The following is a 13,090-nucleotide window of genomic DNA, read 5'->3' as shown; positions in this document are numbered from 1 at the left end:
CGGGCCGGCGGCGGTGGAGGGTGGCGCTGCCACGTGTCGGCTCGGGAGAGGGCGGCGGTGGTGTCCGGCCGGGTCGGACAATGTCCGGCGCGGCGCGGGGGCGATTTAGGGTTTCGGAGAGGGAGAGAGATCCGAATTTCGGGGGGGCTTTTGTATAGGCATAGAGGGAGCTAGGAGAGTCCAAATAAGGTGCGGTTTTCGGCCACGCGATCGTGATCGAACGCTCTAGGTGATGGAGCAGAGTTTGGTGGGTTTTGGGCCAAATTGGAGGGGTGTTGGGCTGCAACACACATGAGGTCTTTTCGGTCCCTCGGTTAACCGTTGGAGTATCAAACGAAGTCTAAATGATACGAAACTTGACAGGCGGTCTACCGGTAGTAAACCAAGGCCGCCTGGCTAGTCTCGGTCCAATCTGGAAATGTTTAATCCCCACACACGTAAGAAAGCTAGAAATGACCACCGGAGGAGAACGAAGCGCCGGAATGCAAAACGGACAATGGGGAAAATGCTCGGATGCATGAGGTGAACACGTATGCAAATGCAATGCACATGATGACATGATATGAGATGCATAACAACGAAAACAACACACGGAGACAAAGACCCAAACCCGAGAAATAAATATAACTTAACGCCGGAAACGGCAAGAGTTGGAGTACAAATTGGGAAAGTTATATCCGGGGCGTTACACCTATTGAAGGGTATTTTTGCTTCATTTTCTATTTATGTTTCTGTTTCTATGGTTTTTCTTTTTCCTTTTTTCTTTCCTTTGTTGATTATTGTCGTTTTGTGTGGGTTTTTGGCTGAGTGCCAAATTTTCATGATTATATGATTATTTTTGCATATTATGATAAAGTGCAATTTTGGTGCAAAGTTGCGCAAGTGTTTTTTAGTTCTCTTTCTTTTTAAAGGAAATAAATCATTTCAGTTACATTCTGTGGAAATTATAGTAGAATGCAAAAAATGCACTATTATATGCTTCTTCTTTGCATATTTCGAAAAGTGTAATATTAGTGCAAATTGTGTGCACGTTTTGAAAGTTTTTTATTTTTCATTTTCTTTCTTCTTAAAAGCCTTCATTCTTTCTTAGAAAACTTCATTATTTTGATTTCGTTTTAGTTTATTTGTCTAAAAATATAATGTCCATGCCACAAGTGTTTTACTATGTTTGTTCATTCATTCTAGTTTGTATGTAGTCCCTATTGGAATATTCAAATCGTCTTATATTTATGTACGCCTTATATTTATGTATGAAAGCAACAGTTCATAAGTGTACGTGTATGCAAGAATGGTCTGTACGTATGCAGCCACAACTTAAAAAATCAATTTGAGTAAAGTATGAAAAAGGTTAAAAAAAAAGAACGTTAACATAATGAAACTTGTTTGGGCCAGTCAACTGGTCCAAATCTTTTTCAGTCAGCTGACTTGTAGCCAGTCCCTCGCATGACCGCTGCTTGCTCTTCGTTCCGAGATGGTATGAATGTCTTCTTGGTCAATCAATCGTCGGTTTTCATGCAAGTACAAAATAGGCGAGAAAATCCTAATCTGATGGCTATGAACGGTTGCCTGAGAAATGAAATTTTAAACTCGTAAATGTTTTATAATTTCCTGAACGTTTTAAAAATTCAGCAACATTTTTTATAATTCTTTATTTTTTATGAACATTTTCACGATTTGTGAACGCTTTTTTAGTTAAAGCACATATGCTATAGAATAAGAAGACCCAGGGACCTCAGATTCCTTCCTCGCATCATAAGACGCGGAGCAGCGAGCGTCGCGCGCCGTGTGCAGCAGTAGGCCGGCCCATTTACGGTTTTGAAGGGTTTTTAACAAAAGTATTTAAAATATTTTGAAAAATAAAAATGTTGAAAAACTGGCTGGAATGGAATATAATAGTTATACATATCTTAAATAGCAAACAACAGGTACTTTTTCAAAAAATTATTGCATTTCCAAAAAGGTAGAAAACAAAAACAACAAGCTTGCCTAGTAAAACACATTTGAAATTGACAACGTCTTGCTTCTTATTATTGATAATGATGCGGTACAGAGTACATATTGATCTACCTCGAGATCAATATAGACACGCGGAGCTAGTTAGCGTTGCTGCTCCATTAATAAAACACCGAGGTATCTCGCGTTTCTTCTTCACATGGAAACTCCAACCACTTTGATGTTTCTGTCCTATATGGCAACGCCATTGCCTTTGGCATTTTATATGTGGTAGTACTCCACAGCTCGATCGGCAGGAGCATGTATTGATTAATAAAAGCCCGACCAAACTTCTTTTCCTCTGTTGCTGTGTTCAAGCCAGTGGCCCAAGACGCTGGCTCGCTGGACAGACATACACGGCCGACCTGCTAGCTGCTGCCTGCTGGGCTGGGCGTCCACGAAATCTATCTATCTACGGCAGAGCGAGGGGGGGAGGCGACGAGAGCACGTGAAGGATGAATTCGTGCAGCCAGCAGCGGCGTCTAGCTCTATCCATGGACGTACGCAATGGCAGCTGGCTGCATGCATGCGAGATGGAGGTAGCATGCGCGCTGTCAGCGAAAGTGCGGCCGGGCAAGGAGAAAAGTTGCCGCTGTGCGGCATGACGACGACGGCGACGATGACCTGAGCTGGGCCGGCTAGACGATTACCTGCCGCTGCTGCTCAATCCCATACTCCATCCCTCCAGTCCAGACGATCATCTGTTGCCACATATGAAACGCCAAAGGCAATGGTGTTTCCATGTGAAGAAGCAACGTGGGATACCTTGGTGTTTTCATGTGAAGTAGCAACGCAAAATAGCTCGACGTCTTTATATGGAACAGAAACGTCGATGTGGAGTTTCTAAAAGGCTCAGATCATAAAATACTTTCATATCAAGTTTAATTTGTGACAAAGATCGCCGAGAAGGTCAAAACAGTGATTTTGTCCGCTCCTACACCGGTACATGCAGTACTTCCATTGGCTTCCAGTTCCAAGAGAAGTATGGTCGAGCTAATCATGTCCCACACTTAAGCTACTGCTATAGACGTAAGGAGCCAGGAGCAGTATAGTTTTTATACTTTACGTGCCCATTATATCTCCCATGCTTCCATCGAGTCACCAAATGTCCATATTGTTTGGCAAAGATGCGTGTCAGTTGGGCGCATGAATTGCTTTGGGGAGAACTGCCATCGCCATCTTGGAAGCAGAAAGGGCACGACACTCTGGCACCACCATGCCCATCACCACTTGATCGCCGCCGCCTAGTTTCATCATGGCGGTCGCCCGAGGGCAATGTTGACGTTGAGCCCCCGAGCTCCATGGATGATTCCTCCATGATCTTGATAAAGATTGTAGTTGATGTTGATAAAGGCCCTCATCCGAACATGACGATCGGAGATGGAGTATGGTCGGTCGAGCCAAGATGCCAGTCGAGCCGACGACGAAGATGCCGGCATCGCAGTTGACCTGTAGACGAGTCATCGATCCTTTTGCCGATCACACAGCGAAACTCTCAATGAAAGCACCAATGTCGGTGTCAAAACCGGCAGATCTCGGGTAGGGGGTCCCGAACTGTGCGTCTAATGCGGATGATAATAGAAGGCAGGGGACACGATGTTTACCCAGGTTCGGGCCCTCTTGATGGAGGTAATACCCTACGTCTTGCTTGATTGATATTGATGATATGAGTATTATAAGAGTTGATCTACCACGAGATCGTAGAGGCTAAACCTAGAAGCTAGCCTATGGCATGATTGTATGTCTCTCTATTGACTTGCATGGCCCTAGTTTATATAATGCACCAGAGGCCTAGGATAACAAGAGTCCTAGCCGAATACGCCGGTGGGGGAGGAGTCCTTGTCTTGACCACCAAGTCTTGTGGAATCTTCCTTGTATGCGGCAGCTGTCCGAACTGGCCCACGAGTATACGACCATGGGGGTCCTCGACCCAATCTAACTGACCGGGAGACGACGTGGTGAGTACCCCCTAGTCCAGGACACCGTCAGTTGGATCCTCGGCTATATGTTTCTGGTATTTATATCCAATGAATTCCGAGGTTAGCTGGCGGTGTGTCTTTCGTGCTTCTATGGCCGGCGGTGTGCATCGGTGAGTGGTTTTGCAAGTAGTTATCTTCCACCAACCATCTTTCATGAGTCTTTCATTGACTTTCCATTTGCATCTTTCCACCTCACATTTCATGGTATATCGCTTGTTGCAATCCGAGTGAACAACTATGAAAGGCATGTGCTGTTTAACAACATACTCACACAACCACATCCTGAATTCTAGCATGTGCTCGAACATCAAACCTTTCCTTACATACAACATCAAAATCTCGTCGGGTGTACTATTTGAGAACTATCTAGCCTCAATTGTCTTGCTCATGCCACCGTCGACTATAGCCTTATTTGCAAGGCTAACCTCACAAAACAAGGGAACTTTGTGATCCCTACCGGTGATTTTTGTGTACCACTCTGCTTCTTTCTCAGTCAAGCCATCCTCGTCCAACTCATTCACCGGGCCTTCATCATCCGAGTCAACCACACAAGCACGCTAATAGATAATGTCAGGATCCATGTCCTTATGCCTTACTTCAGCCTCTACATCACCAACAATGTTGTGGTGCCTCTCATAATCTTCGTCGGAGTCATGACCATCATCATTGATCGGTGCACTACCTCATAACTCATATTGGGGATATTCATTGGCTTTCACTTCAACTTTATGCCCAACAATAGGCGGCACACTACTAATCGGGCTCACATCATCTACTAAGGTTTGGTTCAAGTCAACATGAAAGAGAGGAGCCTTGACCACCTTAGTTGCAAAGACTTCGAGTGACTTGACTGCCGAGGATGCAACAACCTCCTTATATGCAACCCAATGCAAATTGGACTTGATAGGCATTGTCTTCATTTGACACTTGTGTGCCGACCCAACATCATATCTTCCTACTAATTCAACTTGGTCACTTGCATCCACCCATTTTAATCTTATCCGTATTTCTTCCACAACCTCTTCATAACTAGGAGTCTCAAGAAATATCAACACTTCCTCATACTTGTCAACAATATCCACATTCATGAATGCCTCTTTGTCAACATAATGAATATTCAAAATCTTGTCCATCTAAAAAAGGGGAACATAAGTATAAGAAATGTACAATGCTAAATATACCACATTGCTAACAAAACCACTAACCCTAACCCTAAATCTTAACATTAGGCATAACCCTAACCCTAAATCTTAACATTAGGCATAACCCAAACAATAAGGTATGCTCACCAACATCACAATGCAACACTATTGGAACAACAATACTCAAGAACATCACATTATAGATCCATGTTCAAAACTAGGGTTAGGAACCACAAGAACAAAACAATCCAAATAGACAAATCCAACCAATAAAAATTTGTGAGATGAAGGAGGTTACCTCAACGAACGGAAATGACACCGGATCCACGGACCAACCCAATCGATTTGCAAGGATTTGAGAGGGGCTAAGCGAGGGACACAAAGGGGGAAAAGGGCAAGAGCTCGGGGTAGGCCAATGAGGGAGAAGAAAGTGAGTGGTGAGTGGTGGGTGAAAGCCCCACGACCACATAAATATCTGCACCAGAAACGCCATAGATGTTGGGGTTTGCAAAAACGCTAGCTGTCTCGGCGTTTCCGGCCTGCCATGTCAGCAAGCAACTCGTTCTCGGCCTGGGAGTGGGCCAGGGAAGAAACGTCAGATAGGTCGGCGTTTCAGAGTTGATCAGAAACGCTGCGGACCCTGGCGTTTCTAAAAGAGTCAAATCGTGAAATACTTTCATGTCAGATGCAATTTGCGACTAAAAACGCTGACAAGGTCAGAACAGTGATTTCGGCCGCTGACTCCTACAGGCCGAAATCACTGTTCTGACCTTCTTGGCGAACTTTGTCCCAAACTGAACTCGACATGAATGTATTTCACATTCTAACCCTTTTAGAAACACCATAGACCGCGGCGTTTCTGCTCCATATAGACACGCGGAGCTAGTTAGCGTTGCTGCTCCATAAATAAAACGCCAAGGTATCTCGCGTTTCTTCTGCACATGGAAACTCCAACCGCTTTGACGCTTCTATCCTATATGGCAACGCCATTGCCTTTGGCATTTTATATGTGGTAGTACTCCACAGCTCGATCGGCAGGAGCATGTATTGAGTAATAAAAGCCCGACCAAACTTCTTTTCCTCTATTGCAGTATTCAAGCCAGTGGCCCAAGACGCTGGCTCGCTGGACAGACATGCACGGCCGACCTGCTAGCTGCTGCCTGCTGGGCTGGGCGTCCACGAAATCTATCTATCTGCGGCAGAGCGAGGGAGGGAGGTGACAAGAGCACGTGAAGGATGAATTCGTGCAGCCTGCAGCGGCGTCTAGCTCTATCCATGGACGTACGCAACTGGCAGCTGGCTGCATGCATGCGAGATGGAGCTAGCATGCGCGGTGTCAGCGACAGTGCGGCCGGGCAAGGAGAAAAGTTGCCGCCGCGCGCCACGACGACGACGGCGACGGTGACCTGAGCTGGGCCGGCGAGGCGATCACCTGCCGCCGCTGTTCAATCCCATCCTCCATCCCTCCAGTCCACAGTCCAGATGATCACCTGTTGCCACATATGAAACACCAAAGGCAATGGCGTTGCATTATAGGACAGAAACGCCAAAGCGATTGGTGTTTCCGTGTGGAGAAGCAACATGGGATACCTCGGTGTTTTCATATGGAGCAGCAACGCAAAATAGCTCGACGTCTCTATATGAAACAGAAACGTCGCGGTCCGTGAAGTTTCTAAAAGGGTCAGACCATAAGATCCTTTCATGTTGAGTTTAGTTTGTGACAAAGATCGCCAAGAAGGTCAAAACAGTGATTTCGTCCGCTCCTACACGGGTACCAGTACTTCCATTGGCTTCCAGTTCCAGTATGATCGAGCTAATCATGTCCCACACTTAAGCCACTGATGTAGACGTAAGGAGCCAGGAGCAGTATAGTTTTTATACTTTACGTTGGGAAAGCCATTATATCTCCCATCCTTCCATCAAGTCACCAAACGTCCATATTGTTTGGCAAAGATGCGTGTCAGTTGGGCGCATGAATTGCTTTGGGGAGAACTGCCATCGCCATCTTGGGAGCAGAAAGGGCACGGCACTCTGGCACCACCATGCCCACCACCACCTGATCGCCGCCGTCTTGTTCCATCATGGCGGCCGCGGCGCATTCGTGTATGATGTCAAGCAGCACCGTCTTCAGGTCCTTGAAGTCGGCCCACCCACGCACGTCTGCGCGGACGGCCCGCCGGTCGCCGGCGATGAGGTCCCACACGGGGTAGCCCTTCCTCGGCATCATGTAGTCCCGCTCGGCCAGCTTTAGGGTGGGGCAGTAGTCGCCCCTGCCGTCGCCGAGGTACACCACTCTACTCGGCCTCCTCATCCCTGTCGCCGCCGCCGCCGACAGTTCTTGCAGCATCCCCTCCATCACCTTGCCCTAAATTTTGTACACCAAAATCTTCAGGCAAAAAAAGATATAGTGAAATCTAACAACGTGTTAACTGAAAGTGTCTGATGCGTCACCTTGCACATGTTGGGAGGGCAGGTGGCGAGGGCACAGCCATGGCTGTTGCAGGAGCCATGACGAAAGTCGTGGTGCGGGGTGATCCTGAGGCGGCCGTCGGCGTCGACGCTGGCCGGGTTGGTGCTGATCTCCGAGAAGTAGCCGGCCAGGCCGTGGTGCGCAAGGACGGTGTCGATGAAAAACGCGTTGGCGTCGCTGAGGATCCGTAGCTCGCAGCCGAGAGCCTGTGCCGTCTTGATGGCCGCCACGACGTGAAGGGATAGAGGCGCCGTCCTGATGCTGCCGGCGATCTCGTCGATTGTTTTGCCTTGCGAGTGCAACTCGCCCATCATGGCGTCCTTTTCAAAAAGAAGGCAACAATTCCATAAAAAAACCGCGGCCTTTCTGCGTGAAAATTTAAAAATTCAGAGTGAAATGCGCACTGCAGCTGCTGAGATTTGGTTTGCAAAAGGTCGTAAAGTGATATCTAAGACCGGAGCAATCATTGGAACGATTACCAGGTGCATTTGCCACATCAAAAGGCATCACGTACGGTACGATGCTAACAAACAGAGGCTTACGATGGCCGAGTTCCATGGGAGGTGGAGCAGGAGCTCGTCAAAGCGCTGGGCGGCGCCGAGGGCGTCGACGACCCAGTTGTCGCTGTCGCAGTCGATGATGGTCTTGTCGAAGTCGAAGACGACCACCACGCCGGCGTCATTGCTCGCGGCCATTGTTGCACCTCAGAGAAACTCCTATCTAATTCAACCAGAACAGAGGAGCTAAGTGATGGTGCGTTGGAGTGGTCGGATCGAGCGATACGGCCGACGTATTTATAGCGGCGGGCGACCTTGGCAGCTAGGCCATGAATCGAAACGGCGAACGGGAACTATTGCTAATGGAGTATGATTATTAGGCACGGCAGCGTCGTAATGCGGCGTGATGCCGACCGCATTGCTGCGAGATCTGGCTTTCTCCCCCTTTCCACTCGCGCGGGTGGGCTGATTTTGGGAGGCGCACCAGCTAATGGAGGCCGGATTTGATTACTAATTGCCAGGATTGCTCTTGGGAATATTCCGGGAGCGGGCGATCGAGTGTATGTGTGTTCCTTCACTTTTCCGCCACCGTTGCTTTCAGAAAAAAGAAACTTTTTCGGCCACCGCTTTTCAGGCGGTTATAACGGCTCCTGCGTGGCGCACTTGCCTTTTCCCTGGTTTCCCGGGAGAAGAAGACATATATAGTACGTTGCCTGAGCTGGAGAGAGTAACAGGAAAGGACGCCGGAATGACCGCAATAGCATCTTCGTTGGGAGGGGATGACACATACGAAACGGCGGCGGCTAGAATAGACGTCTGCCTGACTGTATAATTAACGCGTCCGTTAATTATTAATTAATAACTCATTAATTTTTTTTGGCAGTAAAAATATAGACAACGTGCGTCCTCGGCTCGGCGCGGTGCGTCGTGACGAGGCGAGCGAGGAGGAGGAGCGCGCGTGTAGGTCTCCTCTTCTCATGCTCATACAAGTGGTAGAAGAGCTCACCTTATAAAAAGGTGCAACTCTCTTTCAACTTTCGAGTGGGACTAAACTTCAGCCTCACTCACTCCACTCACATGTGTGCATGAATGGAGTATTTAACAAAAAACTACCACAATTCATGGAACCGTGCCTATAAACTACCACTTTACAAATTTGTGCGAAAAACTACCATTTTTTCACTAATCTTTGACTAAAAACTACCATGTATAAAAAGTGTCCGATTCAACTTGTTTAAACTCAATTATGACGAGTTGGCCCACACGTCAGTATAGAAAAAGCAATCAGCCCCCCAGCTCGCCCATCTCGCCGGGAAGGCACAGGCACGCCGGCAGCCCCCACACGCTCCAATGCGAGCAAGATGGCCGGCGGCGGAGACACTACCGCACTAGCTGCTTGTGTACGGTGTACCCAACACCGTCGGAGTTGCCAGGCTAGCTAGCCATGGCCATGCACTACTGCTGCTCGTTGCGGTCGGAGCTGCCACTTGCCAGGCCAAGCTGCGTAGCGGCCCTGCTGGCCTCGCTACATGCTGCCGCGAACCGCGTCGCACCTGCTCGCCTCGTCCGTGCAGCGGTGACGCGCCGCCGCTGGCCGCCATGCTCTGCCGTGAGCCGCTGGTCGCCGCATGTACCCCGCAGGCTTCGTCGACTGCGTCGGGGGGACCTCTCCCCCTGCGACGACCTTGCCGACCTCGCCGGCGCTGCCAGCGTTTCCCGCCTCTGGTGCAGGTTCGGACCACCTCCCCCTCTTTCTCGCACGCGCTCCCTGGTGGCTGCCGCGCCTCGCAAGTCTCGCCGCCTGCGCGTGCCGAGCTCACCGCATGTGCCCGCTGGTCGCCAGGTGGGGAAATCAGTCGATGAGAGAGAGGGAAGGGGAAAAAGCAGGAGGTACGCACGCCGCCGGTGACGACGTCAGATGGCAGGAGGATGGAAGGTTTGGCGCCAGCCGCTCCGGCCACACCAGCTCCGCCATGAACTCAGAGGAGGCACGCGGGTCACCGGAGAAAGAGATCGAGGCGGCGGTGGTCTTCACCGGAGAAGGAGGCGGAGGACCCGATTGCTTTTTTGAAGAAAAACTAGGGACCCGATTGCATTTTTAGCCCGTTTATGTGTGGGGTCGGGCAGTCAGATTTGCGTTTAACCCAGGCAAAGCGAGCAGTTTTCACACTTGGTAGTTTTTTGTCACGGATTAATAAAAAAGTGGTAGTTTTCGGGACAAAATCGTAAAGTGGTAGTTTTCTGTCACGTTTCCGCGAATTGTGGTAGTTTTTGGTTAAATACTCGCATGAATGAGCCAAAAGAATTTCAGAATTTTAGTTGGGCTTTGGGCCAAAGGCCTACTAGCAAAATTCGAACAACCATTTACCTCCGTTCGGTTTCACTTCGTCTCCTAACTTCCGCTGACGCCTCACGGAAACCCTCTTCTTAGGTTGGTACCAATTCTTCGAGAAATAATTATTTTATCTCTCTTTTCTATTTTCTGCTTGGTTGATTCCCTCTGAGGTTGTACTTTTTTCTCTAACTTGTTCTAGGCGTGAAATACATGACTTCTTCTTCCTTTACTCAATGCCGTTCAGTACGGAATCAACTCACGGAATCAAAGTTGTCAAACAATGATTCACTGAGGTTAGTACCAATGCGCAAGCTCTTTTTGGTATATTTGTATTTTGACAATAAATTACCGCATCCGGATGTTTGTTAAATGTTAGAACCCTAGAACTCAAGTCCCATGCATTCTAGCCCAAACCCTTAATGTATTTTTTAGTCATATTCAATATTAATCAGTCTATGTTTCAATTTCTCGGTTAAACGTATATTATCTGTCCAAGATAGTTTGTCTGATAGTATGAGTTGCAAAACTCAACAAAAATTTATTGAATTGTATTTATTATCTGTCTATCTTAATTTTTTACAAACATCTCTTGTTAAATGGTCTAATTTCTTCATTGTCATTAGAAACTGTTCTAATGGTGCTCATTATTGTTATTATTATTCATTGAAATATATAATACAACTACTGATTGTTCTGTTATATCTACATTACGAAATGAATACGCCAATAGCTGTTCATGAGTCTTCACAGAGTACTCTTAGGTCATCTAGGCCACCAAGAACATAAAACACTACACAAGCAACATCTAGTAGTAAAAACAACTCTTCTAAGAATTCAAATGAAGATATTGTAAACGGAAAGAAGCGGGATATTCATAAAACAAGAAGCGAACAGAAAAATACCGTGTTGGGGAAGGAGGAAGGGGGAGGAGCGGCACACAGCCACGACCTGCACCCCCTTTGCCGGCGATGGGCAGCTCGACCACGTCGGAACCACCCATCCCTCCTACCAGCCTTCCCCCCGAACCACCCTGCCTCGCCCCAACACAGGTACTGGCACTGACCGACCAGAGACCACCAGCAGCCGCCCGTCCGCCAAAGAAGGATGGTAGATCCGCCGCCACCGCCACTCGGGGGAAGGGGATAAGGTCGTGTTTTCGAACTCGACACATTTGGCCTTGAGCTGCGAACAGTTGTGCTGCTCGGCTGATGCGAGAGTCGTCGCTGCCGTGTGCACGGAGATGCCACGAGAGAGCTTGACCTGGCAAATCAGCTTGAGCCTGTCCAGTGCGTACCTGTCCGCAGCCGCAAGCAGATGCTGAGCCATCGCGGTCACGGCCCCTTTCTCCTGGCCGAGTTCAGGCGCTTCATCGGTGTAGATGAAGTGAAGCATGGCCTTGAACACTGCCGCCTCCATATCCTTGACCTCCACAACCTGCGAGCACTTCTTCATCCCTCCAAAGAACTCGGCCATGAAAACCGTAGACCTCGAAGCGAGTATGTTCCTGTGCGCGGCAAAAGACTCACCGGAGACAAGAAACAAGACGTCGGCGCCAGTCCCTCTACGCAGGAGTTCGAGGAGGTTCTGGCGCAGGTTCGAAGGTGGCACCGTCACGTGCACATCCATGGGCGGGAAGGTTGCAACCGGCAATTCCTCGAGCACCGTGATGGTGCACTGCAGGGTCAGGCAATCACCCCTGAGATACCACGACGCTTCCAGATCTCGCCTCTCGATTAGCTTGATCACCACCGAAGGCGAGCACACCCCATGGCCCTTGAATATGCGCGACACGTGCTTCTCCTCCAGCGGATCACGTATCCCCATTGGATCCACCAGACGGCAGCCCAGGCTCACCATCAGGTTGCGCGTTATGGGCTCACCGAGGTAGACAAGCTTGACGGCAACCCACTTCGTGTTTTCCCAGGCCATTTTTTCCTTCCACGTCGTGGGCTTGGCGTCCTTGGTGAACTGCGGCTCGTCGTAGCCGGTGCCGAACACCAGCGTCGCGGGGTACAGACTGGTTTCCCAGTCGTACCCGCCGACGTTCCATCTGGATTTGATGCAACCGTCGAAGACGGGTTCCCTCATGTTGGTGGCGGTGCACATGGCCGTGGCCGCGCTGTAGCCCTCGACCTTGAGCACCCGCACCAAGCGAGCAGCCCCGGTGAGCTTTGTGCAGGTCTTTTCCATGGTGGCGAGGGAAGGGATGATGTACTTTCGATCTGATCTTTCAACGTCCGATCCGCAGTTGAATGAGACGAGAAGACAAAAAATTCCACGTCTCCGCCTCTTAGCGTGTCCGCCATAACAAAATTATGGTTCTCGATCACAATGGCTATGAGTTCTTCTCCCACAATGAAAATACCTCCATCCTTAACTCCTTCTATCTTGACCTAATTGGGAACCCCAAAAACTATGGGTGGAACTTCTCGCTCCATGATATTAACCCCCAGACTCTCACACAGCTTCGGACACTTGACAACCCCTTCTCAGATCAGGAAAATTATGATGCTTTCCTCCAAATTAACCCAAACGCTAGCCCTGGTCCGGATGATTTTGGACCAGGCTTCTATCAAAAGTATTGGCACTCAACTAAAGATCAGGGGCGGATCCAGCCCAGCCCAGCGCCCCGGGCCTCCTTTGTGCACTTTAGCAATTGCTACAGTGTTTTGCTG

The 13,090-nt window shown here is 48.9% G+C and overlaps 2 protein-coding genes across 2 annotated transcripts; both read right to left on the bottom strand.

Annotated features, from left to right (window-relative positions):
* Positions 1–6,788: 6,788 nt before the first annotated feature.
* On the bottom strand, positions 6,789–8,360 carry LOC123154547 (inorganic pyrophosphatase 2). Its single transcript, XM_044573243.1, has 3 exons — positions 8,126–8,360; positions 7,565–7,903; positions 6,789–7,478 (listed from the first exon to the last, which is right to left on the bottom strand). The coding sequence occupies exons 1-3, from the start codon at positions 8,276–8,278 to the stop codon at positions 7,074–7,076; spliced, it is 897 nt and encodes a 298-aa protein (XP_044429178.1). The 5' UTR covers positions 8,279–8,360; the 3' UTR covers positions 6,789–7,073.
* Positions 8,361–11,420: 3,060 nt separating this feature from the next.
* On the bottom strand, positions 11,421–12,605 carry LOC123153697 (BTB/POZ and MATH domain-containing protein 1-like). The gene has a single exon (XM_044572691.1). It carries the CDS (start codon positions 12,603–12,605, stop codon positions 11,421–11,423), a length of 1,185 nt encoding a protein of 394 aa, XP_044428626.1.
* Positions 12,606–13,090: the final 485 nt, after the last annotated feature.

This window comes from Triticum aestivum, chromosome 7A, assembly GCF_018294505.1.
Source record: "Triticum aestivum cultivar Chinese Spring chromosome 7A, IWGSC CS RefSeq v2.1, whole genome shotgun sequence".
NCBI lineage: Eukaryota > Viridiplantae > Streptophyta > Magnoliopsida > Poales > Poaceae > Triticum > Triticum aestivum.
Note: the sequence above shows the minus strand (reverse complement) of the source record. Positions and strands in the feature narration are given on the sequence as shown.